Genomic DNA, 25,162 nt, shown 5'->3' on the forward strand with positions numbered 1-25,162 from the left:
AATATGAACAAAACACGTAAAAAGAAATTACTGAACAGAACTCAATCGACAACTCAAACCTTCCACCTGGTCCGCATCGACTTAAACTCACATGAGCGTAATCAAACGCATCAAGGGAGACTGATGCTGAGGCAATTGTCATTAGAGTTTGCGTCTTTGCCTCAGACAAAAGACTCCTCGTGGCAGTTTTAATTTGGTTCTGGAGGCTGAACCCAGCATCAAGTGCCGCATTGCCCTCCACATGACAAGAGTTGCAGAAAGCTTCACAGAGGGGGCGATTTTACGAGTTTGCCACATAAAAAAGTGGGATGTGTGCACAATAAACATTGAAAACATGTATTTGAAAGAGATAGAAAAAAGCTTGCAGTTGATTTGATAGCAGAAAGTAATAAAAGGACTTATGTTTAGGTCTAAGCGTTTTCTTGGTGAATTCAAATTAGTTCAATAACTGGCGTCTCTGATATTCGTAAACGATTAGGTAATTAAAATAAATTATTAGACATTAAATGTCTCTTCACAAATTTATACAGTTTTGAAATATTTCTTGTTGCTTAGTACTCTCAAAGACATTATTGGTGAAGCAAAAAATTGTGTGTGAAAAACACTTTGGTGTGACATCACTTCATAGGCTTCAATGAATTCTGCAGCGCTGAAGTGAGTCACGTGATAGACCCTTAACGCTTATAAATATCACTCACTTCTGCACATTAATCATTGCTCTTCACAATCACAAAAGTGACCTATTACGGTTTCAAAATGGCTAATTTCTCTGAAAGGTGAGGAGTTTGTATCCATGAAATTATTATACATTTCTTTTTCATGCATTTATTTATTTTGTGGAATTTGATAATTTTACACAGCACACCTGACAATCTTTCTCAGTGGTTAGGAAACACTGACTTACACCTTAGTGTCCATCTCGCCCTAGCATGTAGCGAAGACAAGCATGCCGCTTATGGGTCCAAAACTGTCAACTTTAGCAAGACTATATAAATTCATAACTCAATAATTCAGCACAAGGGAGCTGAAAGCATCAATGAAACTTGGCATTCACAGAGCAGGCTGGGAAAAACAAACTTAAGAAAGCCAGCAAAAAAACCCAAACATGAACTAACATTGATTGCTTAAGCTAGCCTAGTTTAAATGTCAGAAAACCAATTCTAAACAATAGTAAAAAAATAAAGCATTTACAAATTATTATTTGAAGCAAATATTCATTGCTCCAATACTGACCTTTTTAACTGATCAATTATCGTTCAGACCAGACCGATCCAAATTTGATAATGTGTGTTAGTCACGGTCGTTATTGTCAAGCTCCAAAAATGACAGAACAATACTATAAAAGCACCATAAAAGTAGTCCATATGACTTCATCAGAGCGGAGCACTCCACACGAACCCCAAAGATCAGTTTTCTTATGGCATACATTGAGAATGACACTGGAATTTTCTGGAAAAAGGAGATAACAGCATTTCACCAAATTCTGAAATAGTAGTATACTAAAACTATTGTTAACCTCACACAGAAACTCAGAAGGTCTTCCTTGAGTTTTCCACCAAAATAAAAGCCTGACTTCTGTATAATAAACTTGTATTATTCAAATGAAATACTACTGTAACTACTAATAATACGTAGACTAGTAAGCAAAAACATTTTTCATCATAAGGGACCAATATATTTCCACAGAAGATCTTCTTCGCAACAGTCGAGCAACAGCATACTGTTTGAGAACATTCAAACACCCGCCACAACACTGTTGGAGGCTTTAGAAGTACATATAAATCACTCCGCAAAACCTTAACTAATGTGACATTCAAAAGTGTTATCTTTTGCCTCTTTATGCCTCATTCTATGAGTAGAATTCACATGATGTCAGTAAAAGATGCCTTTTTTACCACTTAATGAGGATTTCAAGTAATATACTGTTGTTACGTGCTCCGAGGATATGTTGTTCTTTTGTTGTTGTCTTTGCTTTCACTTTCTCTGCTATGATCTCTCAGGGCGGTGCTGTTGGCTGTCCGTAATCATTGTGACGCGCACCGGAATGGGCGTCCTTGCTGTAAGAGATTGACGTGGACCGGAAGAGAGAGGGAGAAGGAGGGAACTGTTCGTTTTCGTCTCGGGTCACGCTGTGATGTTGGCATGTCTTGTTTTCTTTTCGTTTTGTTACCTAAAGCTTATATTTTGAGTTAATAGTTTGTTAACGTTTTTTTTTGGATTACGTTGGAAACTTGAGTCTTTATGTTTCTTCTTTTTGTTTCTTTTGTATTGCTTTACAACCGGCCAGGGAGTAGTAATTAGGCAAGCATGTCACGTGACTTCCATTCATGCAACACCTAGGGAAGCACTGTGTTAATACAACAGGTAAGGAGCGGGTGCTACTTTTGTATGTTTTGAGTTTTTATGTAGAGTAGGTTAGCGAGGGCGTGTTGCACCGCCGTCGATGTTGTTTTGTTTCTTTCTTTGATGTCGTAGTTTAGTGGGAACGGGAATGTAGTTAGAACGTGGGTTTTGTTTTGATTATTTCTTTGCTTTAAGCCCCGTTCAGATTCCTACTCCCTGGGTACGGTATTTGGATTCGTTTTGTCTCTCTCTCCTTTGTGCACGTGGTTGCAATGAATAAATATATTAATTTACTTGATTTAAACCTCCTTATGTCTTCATGTCTTGTTGCTCCAGCATCTTAGTGGCGTTAACAGGGATAATTAATCTGGGAATATTAAAAAATTACTCTATGTTGTGTCCCCTCATTCCCTGAGCCGTTTTGGGGACGTAACAACTGTATATGCAGTATAAAATGTGAAATGTGTCTTGTTTATTTTCTGAATACATGACACTAATGTGCAAACAAGCAATACGTGGCCATAACATGCACAGATTACAGTCTGTTATTATCATTTATAATGACATTGTTACTAATGCAAAAATTGGTGAGTGTTAATGGGGAAAATACAGACAAAAGAATGATGAAGAGTACAGTTTCACACACTGAGGAATACAGTAAATATATATATATATACTTAAAATAAAGTATCAGATCTCTATCGTCTCGGCTGATACCCAGCGCTTGGGTTTTGGAATAGTTATCAGTAGAGAGAAAGAGCTATCGGTGCATACCTACTATGAGAATTAATGAAGTCTGCAAATGCACAGAATCAGGAATGGAAAGCACTTAAAATTACACTGGCAAATATAGATACATGAGAATAAAAGGGAGAAAATGTACATTCTTTGCCAGCAAAGAAGGATTTTGTGAATTTAAAGACCCAAACAAACACTACACGCAAGTGCGTGAACACAGACTCACCTTTCTACGCAAGCTCGATTTCACGAGTCGTTGCGTTGTGAAATGTATCAGTGCTCAATTTATAACCTAACACAAGCGCTGCATTTTCAGCATTGCTACAAAGGGCGCTAGAGAGGAATTTCTACTTTTATTCAACAACTGTCATGGCAGACTTGGCAGCAATAGGAGTTGAAACTTTTCGAAATATATGACTTTTTCTCTCTGTCTCTCCCCACTCCTCAACTATCGACTCATCTCTCTGAAACGTATCTGAAAACGTAGACTGTTGACTTGCTGCCTAATCAGTTAATGACTTAACAGAAAGCTGTTTTGAATTAAGGGAACTCTTAAAGAACTTGTCTCTGAACAGCTTGAAAAGCATCTTATTCTGCCTCCGAAGGCAGCATTTTCCTGGTTTCGGACATGGATCTATAAAATACAGTTTTCGGACGCAGCACCGATTTCATTGTCACGCCTAAAAAAAAATCTATTGCCCTCTTGTGGTCTGAGGATTTTAACCACCAGTGCAACGCAAGAGAGCTTGTAATGTACAACGGGACCACATGTTGGCCAAGTGCTGGCGTCTGTGTTTGCGTACTTGCGTGAAGTATGTTTCGGCCTCAAGAGCTTGCCACTGGTAAACTCAGCATAGCTTTGGCACTGACAGAAATGCTGCCCACTGACTGAATAGACAGCCTCAGATGAGACCAGGAGGAGAGGGATAAACAGAGCTAATGTGGAAAGAAGTTTTTAGATGCCTAAGCCTAGACAGTGGGTGACGTGAGGCCTGGGGGGCAGTCACTAAGTATATGTGACTAAGTATATGCGGGCTACAGGGCTGCCACAGTAGACTCCACACAGAGAGGTTCACTGATAAAAGCTGCAGTGTCTGGCAGAAGCCCTTAAAAAGGCAGCTGAATGCCCTCCCCTCCATCAGAGTCACACACAAGAGTCAGACAGCAAGATGAGAGCAATGAGGGTCTGATAATGGAATGAAAACACTCCAAAACAAACAAGGGCAGCTCTCTGAATGTAGGCCCTTTTCATGTGCATGGCAGTATCTGGGTGAAAAGACTGGGTGAGTTGTTTTTGCTGCTTCAGTGGCAGGTTCGTAACTGCTGGTCCTATATATATTAAAGCGAGTGACATTCAGATGTACTGCACCTTGCTGGTAGAACGGTCGGAGGTCGGTGCCCTTCTGTCCAATCAGATTGCAAAGAAGAGATATGGCGTTCTGCATCGTGCCTCCAAGGACATTATTCTGATGCTCCTGAAGAAAAAAACAAAAAAACAAACAAATACACTCATATTGAACAAAATGAAACATTTAAGATCCTTGCCATTTTTGAGGATTTCCGCCTGGATTTGGCCTACCCAAATTAAAAAGCTTCCCATTCCCACATACTTTGGCCTAAATACACAGTTTTGGTGTCATTTTACAGGAAACCCTTTGAAGTTGCATAAAACACTGCTAAAAATTAAAAAAAAAAAAATATATATATGTTGTCTGAACAGTAATAACCCTCCTAAAAAAAGAGGCGCTTTTTGATTTTTTTTAATATAAATTCATTTTTGAAAGTGTATAACTCAAGCCCTGTTTGCCCTAGCAGCATGCAGACAGTTTTGGCTGTTTCCACTAGATGTCAGCAAATACCTGAAAAAGGAATTTTGTCTGTATCATGTTTTATTTAATATCTATTTAAATGTATCTGAAGGGAGGAATATTACCTTTTTTGGTGTACTTTCCGCCTACCCAAATCTAAAGTCTCCCCATACCCATATACAGTGCTATAAATGCAAAATCCCAGTGTAATTTTACAGAAAACCCTTTGTCATTACATAAAACACTGTTGAAAGTGGTAAATATGCGCTCAGGTGTCTGGTGAGACACGTCTGTGTGTTTTGTGCACGTAACCTACCTAGTGATCACTTCACAGTCAGGATGCAATATCACAGCCCCTGATTGGTCTATTTGATCTTGAGAGACATTGCCGGAAAGCGGAGGGTCTAAGCTTTACGGCAATATATGCTTTATCCGGATCAGATGTTTACATATTTTCCTGGATAGTTGAATATCATATAACATTACTTTGTGGTGTTTCTGCACTCGCGTGACATATTGAGGGATTACTTGGGCACACAACCACAGAAAACACTGAAAAATGGCTCATTTTGCAGAGAATAACCTAAGGTAAAGGATTATGTAGCATTTGTGGCTAACTGTGCTGTCTAGTGCGAGTAGCACGGCAAATATTCAATAATTTCACTTGTATGTTTACAAATGTTGATTGTATACCTCATGATTCATTCGAAGTGTATTAGATATGTGATTATACCTCAATAAAAAGACTTATTGGAACTTCTTACTGGCAATGAGAGCTTTCATTTGATACATGGTTTGTACATGATGCGTCATATTTGAGCGATATGAGACATATATGTATTCAAAAACGCACATAATTATGACACGACTTTTGATGGGTGGAACTATGTAATTTATTGTAAATAAGTTACTTAGTGTAAAACAAATGCCAAAGTGATGCATATCTCAAGAAAGTAGACATTCTAAGCTTTCAAATGGTACCAGATATGAGCTCATAACTCCTCCGCATACATTTAAAATTTGAAGTACATTATTACTGACGTAATTTTAAATCCCGGATCCGGGATCGTGGATTTTAACTGGATAAAATACTTATTTCAAGCTAAAATATGATTGGATAAGCCATATTCAATGACTGATATACCAGTTACTGCACATCAGTTGAATTATATTACTTTGCCAAGTCTACAGAGTGTACACAATATTTATGTACACAGACTACAGATAGGCTAATTAACTATTTTTCAGAAATGATTAATTAGTTGTTCTTCCTATGACAATAATCACTATTACTATTGCTTTTACTTTAGTGACTTAAACCAGCACATTACTCATCCTGGACTGTTTGTGCTACAGACATACATTATTATATCTCAAATAATGAACCAATAATAACCTAAGCCATTTCTGGGGACCAGAATATCACTGGGACTGAGATAATACTGAGATAATATGATCACATGGGAACTTAACATGTTGCTACCGAATGTTCCAGTACACTGATATACATCGCCCTTCAGACATATTTGCATCAATTCAAATTTGTTCACCTTTTTCTTTGTGGCACAACTGATGGCACATCAGAGACAGAGGTTCTGGTCCCATGAAAACCATGAAGTAATTGTGCTCACATAATCAATGATGAGCATGATTCAGAGGTTTCATTTTCCCTCTAAAATAACATTTTTACTCCACTGACGATTAGGTTTAGGACTGGAGTTTGGGTTAATGGTTAATAAAATATGCATTCCGGTTGACTGTATTACATGGTTTACAATTACAAACAACTTAATATAAAGAGATCAGCTGCACAAGACATCGGCGATTCTGTGTTCATGCTCCCTGTACTCTCTTCAAAGTTTTCAATTTGTTTATGATTTGGTCAATCGTCTGATTGAAGCAGACATGCATAATTGCTTGCCTTTTCTCCTTGCACACATTTTTTCTTTGAGATCTCTATATTTTATCTTGGATCTCCGTAGAAGACCATTTCACAAGTAGAGCACTCATTTTCTCAATTGATATCCAACATTTTTGTGGGAGTTTTTATTGTTGTTATAGAGTGAAAAAGAACTCATTGCTGCAGAAAGCTACTGTTGTTTTTTTTTTTTTACTTCCTGGTGATGAAACTTCAGCTCCCAACGTAATTGGTTCCTGTGTAGAGACCAGCATGTCTTGGGGTCAGTGCAGAACCAAAATTCCTGTCCCAGAACAGCCTTTACAGTGGTGAAACGTGCGGAACAGTTTGAGAATTCACACTGGCCTAGGAACCCGCCCCAGAACCATGTTGGTGGAAAAGGGCTATCTGTAAACATTTCACAGAGATGTGCCCATACGTTCAACAACACATCCAGCTTTGGCCACTGGGGCAGTGGTATGACTTTCAGTAATCAAACACCGATTTTACCTGAATAACTTTCAACTTACTCTCCCCAAATTCACAGTGAGATCAGTCTGACTTGGAGGTGGGCTCTTTTGACTTGGGCCAGTAAACGACCACAAAGCAACCACTCAGAATACTGTTAGTATTGTGGAGGTGAGTTTTGCGTGGGCAAGCACCACTAATTGTGATTATTATTATAATTAATGCAGAAAATATAATTATTTATTGAACAATTTAAAAAGCATTTTATCATATTGCTGTTGACTCCATTTGAAAAAAGCAATAAGTAACTCAATGCTGTGTTTTACCACTGTTAAGGGGCTTTGAGGTAGTCCACTTCACATTGTGCCAAATAACTCCCCTTAACCATGGTTCAATCCATTGTAAAGCATGCCTCTTGTTGCTTAATGTGTTAGTCTAAGGCCATTAAACACTTTCAGCTAGCAAACACGTCAACATCAGCAATACAAAACAGTGCAATTCAATTCCACTTTTTTGTAGCTATCTTACAAGAATAGAGTGTGAAACCAGTCAGTAAGAGCAGAGGTGCCCCAGGGCAGACACCCGAGGCTGGATGAGGCCATCAGGGGGAGCTGGGTAAGGCCGGAGGTACTGGGATGGTGTTGTCTGGGTCTTTCGACTAGGGTCAAAGACACTGCCTAATCCTGCAGCAAGCTCAGGTCCAGGGGCCGATTAAAAACATGATAAACAGAAAAAGGAGTGCAGAAAGAAGGCAGAAGAAGAAGGGGAAAAAAAATCGATGTGGGTTTTAATTAGAGGTCTGAGTGAGGCTGGGGATAGAGAGAAACAAAGAGAGAGGTCTGGCCAACTCTACTGGCTGACAGACAGATAGAGAAGGGTATGTCTGTCTCCGGGGAATCTGTGAGCCCCTCCACAGGCTGTGCAAGAATTTTCAAGGCCTGGAATCATTACTTTTTCCGCTTTATTTCCGCACAGAGCCTCGGGAGAGGTGGAGTGGAGGGGTCGTGCATTCATCAGGAACCTTCAGTCCATACATACATATAGCACACACACACACTGGAGAGAAAACGAGGAAGCATTTAATGTTGGGCCAGTGTTAAAAATAGCTTGTCATGCAGAGTTAAGTGGCATCCTGAAAATGATCTCTATTTAGAATAATACCTTATGGTAACTCTACAAGGTAGGATGGGATGTTTTACCACTGATAAAGGTACAGTCACACTAGACTTTGTATTCCATTCAGTGCCATTCTTACGCAAACGAACACAGGTAACTGGAAATGCAGTTATTGCTAAGACATTTTGCATTTCACTGTGTACCAAAGTTCAAGTTTGGTGAACTCTCACCTGCAAATTCGTACGATGATGATGTGTGACCAATAGAAGATCACAGACTGACCTCTTGGCTCAATACATACAAAATATATTTCAGAACTGCATTTATTGTTGTGTGAAAGTAGATATAATATTTTTAAATTTTGAATATAATAATATTATTCATTTTTTTGTGAAGTCAGGGAAGTCAGAACGTTTCTGACTTCCCTGACTCCTCCCTTGTGGTCTTCTTCAGGGGCAACCTGAACGCCACACTGAGGGAGCGGTTGCCACCGGCAACGCACGAGTGGACTCTCTGCAGCTTCGTGGAGGTGACTTTGCGGGTCTGCGACTCGCCGTTAACCGTGGGCGTCGCTGAGGAGGACCCTACCTCTCCTCCCTCAGTGGTGACTCTCCAGTCACCCATGGCACTTCCTGTCACGCCAGTCCCACCTGTCAGCGAGCTCACCCCCACGCCAGTCGCCTTCCACTAGCCAGCGCGGTCCACTTTGTCTGCCCGGAGGAGGAAGAGAAGCCGGGTCTCCGCCTCCCGGCCCACGCCTGCCCCGGTCTGCGAGCCAGAGCCCACGCCTGCCCCGGTCTGCGAGCCAGAGCCCTCGTCAGCCCCGGTCAACCAGTCAGAGCCATTAGCCCCCGATGTCAGTGGGCCAGCGCCTGTAGCCTCGACCGTCCCTGAGCCAGCGCAGGTAGCCTCGACTGTCCCTGAGCCAGCGCAGGTAGCCTCAACTGTCCCTGAGCCAGCGCCTGTAGCCTCGGCCTTCCCTGAGCCAGCGCCAGTAGCCTCGGCCGTCCAAGAGCCAGCGCCAGTAGCCATGACCGTCCAAGAGCCAGCGCCAGTAGCCATGACCGTCCCAGAGCCAGCGCCCCTCGAGCCTTCTAGGGCTTCGCCTCCCGAGCCTCCCAGGGCTCCGCCTCTCAAGTCTTCCAGGGCTCCTCCTCTCGAGCCTCCCAGGGCTCCGCCTCCCGAGCCTCCCAGGGCTCTGCCTCCCGAGTCTCTCGAGCCTCTCAGGGATCCGCCTCTCGAGCCTCCTACGGCGCCATCTCCCTCGGCTTCGCCCCCAGAGCCTCCTACGGCTCCGCCTCCAGAGCCTTCCAGGTCTCCGCCTACCGAGCCTCACTCTGCTCTGCCTCCTGAGCCTTCCAGGGCTCTGCCTCTAAAGCCTCCTATGGCGCCGCCTTCCTCGACTCCGCCTCCTGAGCCTTCCAGGACTCCGCCTCCTATGGCGCTGCCTTCCTCGGCTCCGCCTCCTGAGCCTTCCAGGGCTCCGCCTCCTAAGCCTTCCTCGGCTTCGCCTCCCTCTGCTCTGCCTCTTGAGCCTCCCACGGCTCCGCCCCCTGAGCCTCCAGAGTTTTCCATGGTTACGCCTCCCTTGGCTCCGCCTCCTGAGCCTCCCTCGGCTCTGCCTCCTCAGCCTCCCTCTGCTCTGCCTCCTGAGCCTCCCTCGGCTCCGCCCCCTGAGCCTCCCACGGCTCCGCCAACCACGGCTCCGCCTCCGGTGGCTCCCTCAGCTCCGCCTTCCGTGCCTTCACCGCCTACGCCTTCCACGGCGCCGCCAGCCAAGTCTTCGACTGCTCCGCCTCAGAAGTCCTCCTTGGCTCCGCCAACTTCCCCAGTGGCCACTCCTCCTCCCAGGCCCCCTGAACCGGGCCTTGACTTGAGGCCACCTCCCTGGCCTCCTAAACCTGTCCCTACCCAGTGGATGCCCCCCAGGCCACCTAACCCTGACCCCATCTCACACCCCCATAGACTGCCTGCCTGCCCCCTCGGCCTCCCTGGTCTACCTGTCTGCCCCTTGCGCCTCCGTGGACTGCCTGTCTGCCCTCTCGGCCTCCCTGGTCTGCCTGTCCACCCCTTGTGCCTCCGTGGACTGCCAAATTTTCCCTTGTGCCCCCTTGGACTGTCTCAGTGTCCCTTGTGCCTCCTTGTTCTGTCTCTGTGTCCCTTGTGCCCCCTTTGGTCTGTCTGTTTTTCCCCTTTTCTAGCCCCTCTCTCCTTGAACATTTGTTTATTTTTGCTATCTTTTTGTTTCTTAGGACCATCTGGAATCCGGTCCTTTTGAGGGGGTATTATGTTACGTCCCTGTGTTGTCTGCCCTGTGTTTTCTGTTTCACTCGTCACTGATCACATTTCATGTCACGTTTTCCTTGTTGTCTGCCCCGAGTTTCACTTGTCTGTCTAAAACTACACTTCCCACAATTCCCTGATCTCATCATTGCATCATTGTTCTCACCTGCGTCTCGTTTAGTCTTCATTGTGTCTGTGTATTTAAACCCTGTTGTTTTCCTTTTCCCTTGTTGTTCGTTTATCGTTGCATGTTTGCTTCTCTTGTTCCTCTGGTTCTCTGTGTTCTTTCGAGGTTTCCCTGCCCTTCATGGATGTTTTCCCCAACCTGTGTATCCCCTTTATTTTTTCCCGTATTTAGTTCTTTTTCCCATCGTGGACTTTTCATTGTTCCTGAGTTTGTTTATTTCTTTATCTGTCTCATGCTTGCCAAATAAAGCAGCTTTTGGATACGCACTTCCCGTCTGCCTCTTCCTCACATCATAACACTACCTCAAACAATAACCAGTGTAACCTGCTTTTGCTAGTAAAGGCTAGTTAACACTGCCCCAACAAATTTCAACAAACACCAATTTCTGATGGTTGATGGTATTTGTTGGGGCAGTGTGCACCAGCCTTAACAAACAAGAATAGCCAATCTACAACCATTTAAGACATTCTTGAAATTAAAGATGGACCAGAGTGGTCTTTCATTTTTAAATAGTTTCAACAGTTAAAAAAAACTCAGTTTATTACAGACATTTTAAAGATTATTTCCATACAGAAATAGACAGCTACCTGTACAAATGGGTTTTCAGTGCTCCTGTTTTCTTACACTGTAAATTCTAGAGACTGATGTGTGTTAAAATCCCAGGAGATCAGCAGTTATAAAAATACTCAAACCAGCCAATCTGGCACCAACTATCACACCATGGATAAAATCACTGAGATCACATTTTTCCCCATTCTGATGGTTGATGTGAACATTAACTTTTTATGCACTGCTGCCACAAGATTGGCTGCTAGATAATCACATAGATGATTGTTGGTGCCAGGTGGGCTGGTTTGAGTATTTCTGTAACTGCTGATCTTCTAGAATTTTCACACTCAACAGTCTCTAGAGTTTACTCCGACTGGTGCCAAAAACTAAAGAAATACTGTGATGGAATGGCCAGACTGGGTCGAACTGGCAAAGTCTACGGTAACTCAGATAACCGCTCTGTACAATTGTGGTGAGAAGATTATAATCTCAGAATGCTATTCTGAGGGGAACCTACACAATATTAGGCAGGTGGTTTTAATGTTGTGGCTGATCAGTGTATATACACATTCAGAATTTCTTAGTATTTTGAATTTTTCATGTGTTCAATCTCGAATCCAATGACAAGTTAGGGCTCAGAGAAATGTAAATATTTCTTATTAATTTACATTTTTAATTCAATTTAAACATATGTTTATGTGGTTTCAAACAGGACCCACTGTAGATGACACAATTTGTATTATTGCTAACTGATTCCTAGCATTGTCTTCATAGTGCTGAATGGGCTACAAACTGTTTGCTAAACAATTCCATCTTTGTCATCAGTATAAATCTAGTTTTCTGTTACTGAAAGGTTTGACCAATAAGGTGCTTTGGGTTTTAGGATACACTAAGAAGACTCAGCACATTAACACAATTCAAATGTTCAGTAAGCGGTAATCCTTTGACTTGTTACAGCAAACCGGCCCAAGCCCCTGTGCGCAGGGCAGATTGTGAACCTGCAGGGTAGCAGTATTGAGGGATTGGGATTAAAGGGGATGTGAGGTTGTAGCTAACATCTTTCACAGCTCACTAGCTTTGCTGAGATGGCCAAAGGAGTCAAACCGACTCTCTTTCTTCTTGTTCATTAATGATCACTTGTTCATTAGAGTCCTCAGCTTCCTTTTATGTTCTCTCAGCGTTTATGAGGATAAATGTACTGCATATGAATTATACTGAGATTCAGAAGCAGGGCTGAACTCTGACTGGAGCAGATAAAACATGTTCCGAATGGCCTAAAAATCAAAGATTTGAAGTTTAGTATTGAGAAACAAGACTCTGATAGGGATGCTAAAATTAAATGTGTAGCGGTCCTATCATTTATCAAAACACTTGTTAAAGGGTTCTATTTTATCGTCCTTCAGTTTAGTTAGAAATGCTATTTTAAAAGCAACTTCTAAATTCTAAGTATTTGATCCCATATATTGGGGATGCACAATATACTGAAGCTCACTTTAGCTTTGGTCAAAATTAGTGATTTCTTTCAAACAACATATTGCCAAATGTCAATATTGGAAACAATATGAGGATGGCTGTATCTCGTTTCAAAGGCTGTGTGCTCCGATTCGTTAGTTGTATACATCACAGAGGCTGTCTCATTTAAGAAAAGCAAGTATGACACTCAATGCAGCCCGTCAATGCAACCTTTCAAAGGAATTCGCAGGATGCAGGTGTATCCTTCATTGACACTCAAGGAACCCACAATTCCTTACATCAAAGAACATAAAAAAATCTGCAAATTTACCTGGAATTATTCTATTCAAATGCAAGGAATGTTAAAAATGAACAACATGTAGAATTATAATATGTAATATAAAATGAAGTATTATTAACAAAATTTAAAAGTACAACCGAAAAAATGTATTTTCTGTTCTCTATGCATCTTTATAATTCTCCTAAAATTTACTTCTGAGATTCCCTTTTCGATGCTTGCTGTCATAGCACCCAAGATGCGATCTAGTTTAAGTTTATCCTACAAAGGCCATCTAGTTGAGGATGATCGGTATACCGCTGTGTGTCCTATAGCAACAGCCTTCATAATGAGACACACCTATTTCAGGTTTCAGAAGAAATAAACCATTATACGTCTTTCATACTGTACATCATAAAGTTCTGATACCTAAATGAACTGTTAGCATGGACAGGATGTTCCTGCTTTAGTGTTGTTGTTATAGTACAGATTATAATATCAGCAATTGTATTAATTATTGGCAATGACATGAAATAACTAGACTTGCATTTGTGCTTGCCCATGTGCCATGATGCTAGGGTGCTGTGATTGGTTGCCAGACTATTGCTATGCGCCTATATGATTCAATTGCTCATTTTATTGTACACCTGCAGGCAAAAATTGCAAGTCTGATCATCATTGTGATGATTCACAATTTGAGGTATCAATCATGTCTGTAGCACAGATGGTGCAGGATGAGTTATGTGCTGAAGCTAAATATTTAGGGTTAGGTATTGACAATAGTAATATTATAGTAACCTTATCAAGCATGACTAATTACCTTTTAATTGGTATTGGACTGAATTTTAAATAGCTGCATCCACCTATATAGTTCATGACATGGTAACTGAGAGGCAGAACAAAAATCTTATGCATTTAACAATCTGAAAATTTGTAACCAAGCATTAAATCTATTTTAACTGCAGATTCAACAATTGACCAAATAAGGTGAGGCTTATGTTACTGCTTCAACATTTCCTCCTCTGAATTATGGTTCCATTTGAAGGGCTCCATAATGAAATAATTCTGGAATTTTCATTTGGTCAGTTTGGCCAATGGTAATGTAGAAATGTATCATTTGAAAAAATGTAATTACACTTGCATGAAACACTCTGGGATTATGATTTACATTAACCTTGAAAAGTGGTTTTAATGCAGTGGTAATTTTTCTCTTCAGGTTACGTCTGAAAATTCATTGGCTTTGGATTGCTGCTGGGAAGCTCAAAATTGAGCATTCATCATCAGAAAGCTTCAAAAATTCAAGGCAAACCTTTGCTTCAAATCTGTGTAGATGTCTTGTTTAGTGTGCCAGATTAAACCACTTGCTCCTCATGTAAAACAGTGATGATCCATCAGTGTGTGAGAATCATCTCAAGCTTTGCTCTTTCCACATCTAGCAAAATGTAAAGTTCCATGCTCAGAGCAACAAGAGAGCAGATTCTTTGGTTTTAAAAAGAAAGTCACTTGGAAACTGCATGCTGCAGGGTTCGGTGTGTGCTCGGACTTGCCAGATCTGAATGACCTCTGCAATAATAGGTATGTCCAACTGAGCTGGACAACCACAGATGGTCAGTCAGTGGAAGTAAATTACTTGGTTATTACCAACAAAATTGCTGTTGTCAAAGCAGTGATTATGAGAACGAATCTGCGCAAAATCTAAAATGTACCCGCAATATTCCGTAATTTTTAAGCATAGCTATGCCACAATAGGACCAGTCTGAGACTGCAGGGGCAGTTGGCTTGTTTGCAGACCATTCACTTTCACACACTGTTTTCAGTAAAAGCTCAGCTGCAAGTCCTTCCTACAAAATACAATCTGTCCTTTGGTTTCTGGCACAACACAATCCATACTGTCTGTTACATAATAAACAAGGATAAAGAGTCAGTGGCCACATTCTGTATGGATGCTCTGTTTTTAAAGGGCTGCACAAAGCTTGTCATGACCGAAAAGTGAAACTAACACTTAAAGAGCTCCGTGTGACATCAGAATCAACAACAAAAATATATTAGTCATGAAACTGTTCAAATGGACTGCTATACATCATCACATTACTGTGTATTTGAAGGAATGCTGAGCACATCGGATATTTTAATGATTAGTGAAAATTCTAAAACTGTCATTATTGTAGACATTGGATGCTATTTTGACTCATAAATGGAGTAGTGTTTCAACACCAAAGTGTTAAAATACCAACCACATATAGAAGCATTGAATGTTTGTGACTATAAGTGTACAGTTGTAGAATTCATTTTTGGCAGTCTCGTAATGTACAGAAACTATGCAAACATGGTTTACAAATTGCTGGACTGGGAAAAGAACTAAACAACTAGCAAAGCATTGTTCTGTAAATTGTCCCTAAAACTGTGAATCCAAATAAAACTGTTAAGTGTGTGTGTGTGTGTGTGTGTGTGTGTGTGTGTGTGTGTGTGTGTGTGTTGGTGTTGAAAGTTAACAGTTGATGCAGGACCCTCTCTAATGAGAATGTAACCTGCTGTTGAAAAGGCCTTACATCCACACTCCATTAACTCTGCAACCCAATTACACATTACACTCTGATAGGTCAGACCCCATTGCCTAATTTACATAATAACTGAATGGATATAGGGATGGGAACACGCTCCAAGGGAAAGGTCTGACTGTTACACACAAACATAAGCGCACACACAATTCATAAGGCTAAATTGCCTTTGAATTATTTAAACGCCTATAAATTACTTCATGTTTCAAGTTAGGAAAAAACGTCATACGAGTTTGGAACAACATTGGATTTTGTAAATAATGGCAGTATTTCTTTCATTTTTGTGTGAACTATTCCTTTAAAGTAACTCAATAAATACATTAAAAAACTATGTATCATACAGTATATTTTTAGGACAGCTGATAAACTGGAGGACAGCCTCTCTTGCGCTTGAAAATACTACATGCACTTCTGCAACACAGCCAATTTATCCAATATAGTGTTTTCTGATTTCCATAAAGCTCATAATTTTCTGGTAATTTTAACTGCTTAATGAAGTCAGAGCAGAAAACCCAAGGCAATAAATAAATCAAGCAAACAGACAGTGAGCAAATCCAGCAGGCTAAGAAGCACACTTACCTCTATGACTTGAAAGACAGCAGGCAGGAGACGGCTCTCTCTAACAAGCCTGTTGGGACACACACACACACACATATTTAGCTTGCGACACACACATTTACTTCATGGCATTGGGGCCACATTCTGTCTTCATTAGTGTGACACTTGTGCGTGCATTTGGCCTTTGGCACTGAACGAGACCACTGAGGTGTGAACGCTCCGTTGTGTCAAGATCAGTCATCTGGAAAAATGACCTTTGACTAATCGAGCGACACGTGAAAGAGAGAGAAAGTATGTTGCTGAAAGGATGAAAGGGGGAGAGATAGAGGTAGAAAGTCAGAGTGAAAAATGCACACATTTTTGACATGGAAAAAAAAAGTGAGAAATAGACGGACTGTTTCAAAACCTAGTGAGCTGTCAACCAAGACAACATTTTTTAAGCATCAAAGATGCACACGTTCAAACTTTTGATTCAAAACTGTATTCATAGGCATCATAGAACATTAGGATTCAATAGTACACAAAATACACTAGATTCAAACAGTTTTAATTGAATGCTTAAAAGCATCAGTGATGCTTAAAAAATACTGAAAGTATTTGAATCAAACATCTCATCATGCTAGGATGCTCAAAAATGCTGCCTAGGTAGCCAGTTCACTAAGTTCGCATCAATTTAATTGACCGTGTTAATAGGTTTGAATAATTTGAACATATACTGTGATATGTAAGTAAAGTTTTTTACAATGTTTCATTGTGTTAAATTAAATATAAAAATTTACGTAGAGCGGAGGAGGGTGGGTCAGGGCTGGAACGACAAGCGCCCGTTCCCCAATCGGCCTGATGGGGCACACGAGGGATAAAGGCAGCCGGTAACGACAGTTCGAGAGAGAGAGGGAATTGCGGGCTTTTTATTTAAATAAATATTATTTATATTGTTAAGCCGGTTCTTGCCTCCTCCTTGCCCATCTAATCCCCCTTACAATTAATTGTTTTTAATAGAACAAAAAAACAAGGTGTTTATTGGGCGAGAAGGATAACAAACAAGTCAATAAATATACATATAAATACATGATGCTGATATTAAGTCTTCCCAACCAGTTGTGAACATTATATTGCTCTATATGTTTAATATATTCATATATACAACAATATCATATACTTCACTTATGTTTTACTATCTGATTATAATAAATCATTTATGTTGAAAAGCTTTCATTGACGAAAATATGCCGATCACATGGGTAGGTGGGGTGTAGGCTCCTGAACGTGATGAACTCTGGGATACACTTAGCCTGACAGACTGCTCCGAAGTGGTATTAGGGCTAGTCAAGATTTAGTGTGGTTTAAGTGCCTGTTTTGGCAAGATTTAGACATGGGACAGTCTTGAACACTTGCTCGTTGCCGTGTACATGCACACTGTAGGATTATCCATGAACAAAGCCATCAAATGAACACAACACCACATTCCACAGATCAGAGTGGTCTGTTCCATGTTTTATGTGTTAGAATAGTTTGTTTAGAATAGCAATAAAGTTTGTCTGTATTCAAAGATAATTTGACACTGGTATATTTTGATAAATAATTTCATCCCTGTTTTTAAAAGATTTCACTTCAAAGCTGTACCTAAATACGTGTGATGATATTTTCAATAAGCCATGAGAATAATATTACTCCAATAATTGAATTAATCATAATTCCCTTATTAAAGCTAATTTCTTACAATAGCAATTTGAGCGGAAACAACGAGACATTGTATTACAATTTTAATGGTGGAGAATTTTATTCAGAGAAATAATCTCATTATTTGTCATTTATCTTGCTTATAATGGTTGTCGAACACGACTAATAACATTTTCAATTTCCTTACATAATAATGATGTAGATTAAGGACAGTGTAAATTAATTACTAGCTAACACATACAAATGTTCTACATCTAATGGTGGAGAATTGCAGCACTTTAATCCGTACAGTGTACATCAACATCAACTGAAATTTGTTACATATAATGGTGGAGGTACGTGGGCACTTTAACCCACCCCCTGTACATTTATACAACTGAAATTTGCTACAACTCTAAGTATTAAGACCGTAAGTGGAGGTATTGGGACAGGGCCTATGACGCCCAAAAATGCTGTCTAGATAGCCAGCTCACTAAGTTCGAATCAATAAAATTGACCGTGTTAATAGGTTCGAATCATTTTAATCAGATATTTGAATGAATTTATGAAGCCCAAATATGCCGTCTAGGCAGGAAGCTCACTAGGTTTGAACCAAACGTTTGAACATGCCTAAGATTTAAAAAAAAGGCTGTCTGAGAAGACAGGCCACTAGGTTTGAATGAAATATTTGAACAGGTCCTGGATGCCCAAAAATGCTGTCTAACAAATCTATGGTGCCCAAAAATGTTGTCTAGGCAGGCAGCTCAGTAGGCTTGAACTAAATGTATGTGTCCTGGATGCCCAACAATGCTGTCTAGGAACGTAGCCAGCTTACAGCAGATTAACTAACTGTGTTACTAGGTTTAAATAAATTTGATCGAATATTCAAATGGATCTGTGATGCCTAGGTAGCCTACTCACTATGTTTGAATCAATTTTACTGACTGTGCTACTTGGTTTGAATCACTTTAAGCGAGCATTCAAATGGATGCCAAAACATGCTGTCAAGGCAGGCAGCACTCTATGTTTTAAAACAGTACATGCAAATGTACTTAAGGCAGAATGCCACAAAATTCAGAGAGACAGGTGGAATGTAAATAGTCAAAGGGTCATATTTGGAATACTTAAGGTGCCCTTCCCAGTCAATACAGTGATAAATTGCATAGCTAGATTCATTTGCCCCCTTCTCCCAAGAGTGTCCTCTATGGAGGATAGGGTTTCTTTGAGTTCTGAGAGCAAGCTGCTCAGTACCTGAGATAAGGTGAATGCAGAGGTCTATAGGAGTAAATCTCCCACTAACTTGCAGTATTCTTGCTATATGAACCCAAAGCCTCAGGTAGAAATAGAATTATCTTCTTTGTGCCTTAAAGTCTGCTAGAAGTCAGCATGGGTCAAAAAATCTGAGAAGTGACATGCCAGTTTTACCGCCCCCAAAATAATTGTGTATTTTGAAGGGATTGATTGAAAATTAGTTTTAAACTTATACAGTATCAACTCAAACAGGAGCATCAACAGAAATAAAGTTTGTTGTTTGCAGTTTCTTTTTAAAGACCCCATACATTTTTTGTGGAAAATTTGCAGCGCTGCCTTTAAGTGATATTGGAATAATCCTACTTCCCACTTCTGAAGTCAAAATTACGAATGTCACTTTTAAGTGCTCTGTTGTCAGAGAGAATTCATTCACATTACATCAAGAAATATATAGTCGCTCACAATGCATGGAGCCCATTGTCAGAACAGTGATGCACGGTGAGCAATCAGTTTGCACCAATGTGCACCTTTGCTCCAGTCTGCTTATTCAGAACAGTAAATTATCTCTCATCTGTCTGCGCTCTTCTTCCCAACAAACATAATTACCCCTACAATTACCAATCAAACACAAGAGCCAATACAAGACACACACAACACACACTCACACACAAACACATACTCTACAGGTACAACAGAGTAAGCGGGGAGAGACATGGTGGCATAGGGATCACTCATACATCTCTCTGAATGATGGGCATTTGTGGAGGTAAACGGGGTCAACTGGGTGGGTGAGAAAGTACTGTGCATTTCACTAACACAGCTTTCAGACCAATCTGGTTACTGACCCACATACACAGTCCTCAGGCAAGGCACAATGTGTTCAGAGAAGACTGTACTTAGATAAAATGATCATGGTTAACATAAAAATGGTCTATGGTCTGTCACGTTATGGGTGAATCCCACAAAATCTTTCCAATAACATGTCCAGGGTCATATTCCTCCCCCAAATCAAAAGAATCAAATAAAAAATATATTTTGTTTAACGAAAATCAAGCCTGTTTTAGGACCGCAGGACTTTTTGCTTGTGACCCTTTTTTATTATAATTATTTGACTATTATTTTTACTGGAATACAAATAATAATAATAATAATTTCTTTACTGTTAAAAAATAAATAATATTAAAAACTATTTATCATGTTGCCATTTGTTGTGTCCACTGGCGTGGAGTGAGCAGAGCTGAGAGGGCATTTTTATTCTCTATGGGAGTCAAGCAGGTTAGTGGGAAAATTGATAGCGGAGCAGAGAAAGTGGTGAGTCCAAAAAAGTTGAACTTTATAAATGAAAACAGCATTTAGCAGCCAATCACTCTGAGGTGAGGGAAAGCTAGAATTGTGATGTCTGTCAGAAGCGTTTTAAATTCTGTTGCAGATATTGCTGAAGTTCCTGGTGGATTCAGTGCTTATCAGTGATGTTCCTGTACCTCAGCTGATAGAGCATGGCACTCACAATGCTAAGGTCATTGGTTTGATTCCCAGGGAAAACAAAAACTGTTAAAATGTACACCATGAATGCACTGCAAGTCGCTTTGGATAAAAGCATCTGCCAAAAGCATAAATGTAAATCACTTTGTTATATATTACCATATTTCAGTCATGACATCTCTTGGAATAACTTTAAGCTGTTATAATGGATCTGACAAGCTGGTAGGTTTGGTCTTTCTGGAGGTTTCAAGATTCTGCTTAAGCATCCCTTGAAGCACATTTAGACAGGTGGTTATGGGGAGGAGGAGGGTTTCAGAGATAAAATTCTTGTAGTGCAATGCAGTGAAACCCGATAACCTGAAAACAACTGAGGCCATTGAAATTTAGGCACAGAGTATGCAAGTTGATTGGCTAACAAATTACATTTCACAAGACCTACCAGCTGCATCATGCAATTTGATTGGCTAAACAGATTCTATGTCAAAGAACCTAACAGCCTGGGCCATAGGGTATGCAAGCTGTCACTGTTGAAACCAATTTACCAGTTTTTATATGGAGTTAGAATTATTTGCATAACAAGCACTAAAATGGTACCGTCTTTTTATGACAAATGGCAGTTCAGCGAGTGTTTAAAAAATTAACAAGAGAGTTAGTAGAATTAATGTTTCATTTTACTTTTGTTCACTAACTGACTATAAAGAACAGAAAGGATTTTAAAAGAGCCTATATTTCAATGAAAATGGAAAGCAAGGTTTTCATCTTTTAGTCACTCAGCATAAAACTTGCTTGCATACGAGAGTGATTTACTCACATTAGAGAGTTGTGTATCCACATTGACATTCGGGAACAACACAAACGCAGACAATAGTTTTTTTTACCCACCCCTAAATGTCACGTAAAAATCTAAATGAGCTGTGGTTGATCGCTTTTCTTGGCCAGTGTCTGTGCACTGTGTGCTGGGAATATGGCAAATATCAAAGATGTGTGGCAAATACTGTAACTGTATTTACAAGTTCTGTTTTTATTTCAAGCACTTTTAAGCAACAAAAGCCAATTTTTCCAAATATTCCAGTACTTAAATTCCTAAAATCTAAATGCAAGCACTAGAACGATCTTGTGTGAACCCTGCTGTATGCATACTTTAGGAAATCATAAACAAGGTTAGCATTGGACTGGGCAATATGACAATATATATCGTGGCGATGATATACAGTGTCAATCAATAGAGATTTTGCTATATCATGTATATGGTGATATATAAATATCCATGTGAGGGCATGTGTGTATCTATCAGTGGGAACGGCGTCCTTTGAGAGAGAATTGAAGAAACATGTACAGGGTTTTTCCGGCATCTTGCATTCGACACTTCATATGTGATAATAAATATGCTAGTCATCTGACAAGCGAATCAGTGTTTCACGTAAGTGTTGCACGGGCGATCTCTGTATCACAAAAGTGCACACGAGTCCAGCAGGCTTCCCGATATTTGCATTCTAGAGAAAGGAGAGCACAAAATATGATCAGTTGCGCTACTTAATCCGGCTTCTCTCAATATCACGGCACAGATCACAAAACATACGTGACCTATTTTAGTTTTTTACCTTAAAGAGATATGGAGAAAGTCAAACATCTCAAATAGCCAAACAAACTACATTCTAACCACCACTGATGAGGAAAACAACACCGTGGCATGCACCAAAATAAAGGGTTTTTAAAGTACACATTATCACCATTACTAAAATTCAGTTTGAATGATTTTTGATATTAGGATACAAACCAGCCATGTTTGCCTTCAGATATTCTCTATAGAGATGACTTAAATCATTAAGTGTCTACAAGTGTTTATTTGCATTATTTTCTTTGTTGCATTGCTTTAAGGAGATTTTAAGTTTCTTAAGGAAAGTTTTTATAATAATAAAATTGGTCAATAATATAGACTGAAATGTGGCAATATGGTAAGCTTGATATCACACCAAGGTTGATTTTATTTTGACTAAGACCCAAATAAAGAGAATATTGTAGTAGTCTTTGCTTTTGTAATGCTTAATTTTCATGAAAATCATGTCACAAAGCAAAAAACCTTAAATGGTCCTAAAACAGGCTTCATTTTCTTTCAAATAATGTATTATGTTTTTGTTTGTCTTTTGGTTGTTGGATAAGTGACCTGGACATTTTTTATTTTTATATATTCACCCATGTAGTACTCTGGTCTGTAGAGAGTGATAACCAACCAGGCCTGTCAGCTCTGGACAGATATGATCCACAACAAAATCGCCATCCTAACAGCAGAGATTAAATACGCTTATCTTACTTGCATCTTAAATCTGAATTTAACATGTGCTCTTTTCCTTATCCCAAAAAAACTAAACTTGTGTGTTTTAAATCACAGAACAATGAACACTTCACACTTTGTTTGCGTCTAAGAGCAATTTTAATGGTGCTAAGCAGTTTCACGGAAATGGGAAGTGCAGAGATTAGCATTTACACAGGTAAATGTCAGCGAAAGAAACAAAAGCATCTAATAAGAAAAGGTATGCACATAATCTTTGCGCCTGCAGACAACCATTGCATCTGATCTCCAATCAGCCAGTAAGAAGAGCTGTGGACATGCACTCCTCATTTCCCCCTCATTCTCTTGTATTGGCACACAAAATCCATGACATTTACCACTGTTGCCAGCCCTCTGGGGCTGAGACACTATCAGAGCAGGTGTAGGGTGCGATTTCTCTCGCGGTCCATCACTGGGAGTTATTTTTTCTGGTGTACTAACAAATAGATCCACTACATAGATCCCACACTCTCAAACAATCCATCCATCCATCCATCCATCCATCCATCCATCCATCTTTCTCTCATCTGTTCAGTGGGTCTACGGTGCTGTCAGGGGCCAGTATTTGTAGCCGGAGAAACTGCTATGCCCACACATTGAAAAAGCTTTCAGTCCTGAGCTGTCCACATAAACAGTGCTGCGACAATAATAGCCAGTCACACATACAAACAGATCGTGACACTTGCACAGGCTGAACAGCATGGACACAGACAGCTTCCACACACAGCATGTCCAGTCCAATATCCCACTAACAGAGGGCATAACCCTTCAGTAGAAGCAAGGACATGTTCACTGGTGTAGAAAGATTTCTCCATACACTAGCTAAAATAAATACATAAATAAATACATACATTTAATAGTTTTAATCAATATTAACTTTACATAAAATGACCCATGTTATATCTATTACATGTTAGAAATGTAATAGTAATGATATGAATCATGTGTAATTACAGGCAGCTCCACAAAACAACTAGACATTCATTGAAATTTCAGCTTAGCAACAGTAATGACATAGTAATTATATGGTAACACTAGTTAAAAGTGTGACCCCAAAAAATATAGAACATTTGCTATTAATTGCATATGCATTTTGTTAACCATTAACAAAATAATTTAATGTTACAGAAAAAACCTTGGTACAGAATGTTTCTTTCTACTATGGAGCACAAATGAAGATATTTTGAAGGATGTATGACGTGATTTTGTCCATACAACACAAGTAAATGAGAGACTAAAATATTCAAACTTAAAAAAAATAACAACAAAAAATCAACATAAAAGCAGCACAAAGGTAATCCATATGACTCTTAATTGTTTAATCCATGTCTTCTGAAGCGATAGGATAAATTGAGTTGAGTAACAGGCTAAAATTCACTATAAGCCTTGACATCCACAGTCTTTACAATTCTAAGATTTTTAGAATTGTATAATTTCCTGATATTTTTATGACAATTGGATCCCTGCACATAAATACCATTTACATTTGATTTTTGAATGGGTCAAGACATGACAAGTAGAACCTGAGTTATGTGCAGGCTTGCGTTTGACTAAAGATTGAGGCTGGCTATTCTCCCTATTGTTTCCTGGCACCTCTCCACTGTTTTTGAAATAAAATGCGGCAGAAGCCCAAAAATAATGAATTTTTCAATGTGTTGTTTTTGTGGTCTGATCAAGGCCGATCAAGCCAATTACATTGTACCCTTTTGCAAGAAGTAAATAGTGCATTTATTTTTAGTAAATCAAACCCTCTTCCTTTAGATAAGGCAGAGCACATTATTAAGAGTTTTAACTAAACATACTGGTCAGAAACTAGTTAATTATCCACACCATAAGCCAACAGACTCTAGAAACAAACTGATAAAATGAACACTTCAGAGAAGCCGTTCAGCAACACTTGCTTAAGAACACATATATTTTCCACCATCTGCACAAACCCAAGAGTGGCCAAAGGTTTATGATAATTGGAAAGTTTGAACTACTATCACAACCGATAAAGGGACACAATGCTCGCACGGAACCTGCTAATGTCCTTCATTTGCAATCTCATTTCGCCTGGAACCTATCAAGAGAAGGCCTGTGCTTTTTAGGACTTTATCAAGCACTGGCAAATGCAATTTAATTTCACCATTGTGAGTGGAAATAGCTCCTCACATGCAGGGGGGTTGGTGCGTCGTTTTCCGATTGGTGACATCAATTTGAATAGA

General features: G+C 39.8%; 1 protein-coding gene across 1 annotated transcript in view; it reads right to left on the minus strand.

Moving 5' to 3' along the window:
- Positions 1-25,162, minus strand: part of ulk4 (unc-51 like kinase 4) — a 199,602-nt gene that overhangs the window by 68,725 nt on the left and 105,715 nt on the right. The window contains exons 31-32 of the mRNA XM_052143329.1: positions 16,256-16,304; positions 4,451-4,556 (exon numbers count right to left, since the gene is read on the minus strand). Of these exons, the coding sequence (XP_051999289.1) occupies positions 4,451-4,556; positions 16,256-16,304 (155 nt within the window). The remainder of the gene's footprint in view (positions 1-4,450; positions 4,557-16,255; positions 16,305-25,162) is intronic.

Source organism: Xyrauchen texanus, chromosome 15, assembly GCF_025860055.1.
Source record: "Xyrauchen texanus isolate HMW12.3.18 chromosome 15, RBS_HiC_50CHRs, whole genome shotgun sequence".
Classification (NCBI taxonomy): Eukaryota; Metazoa; Chordata; class Actinopteri; order Cypriniformes; family Catostomidae; genus Xyrauchen; species Xyrauchen texanus.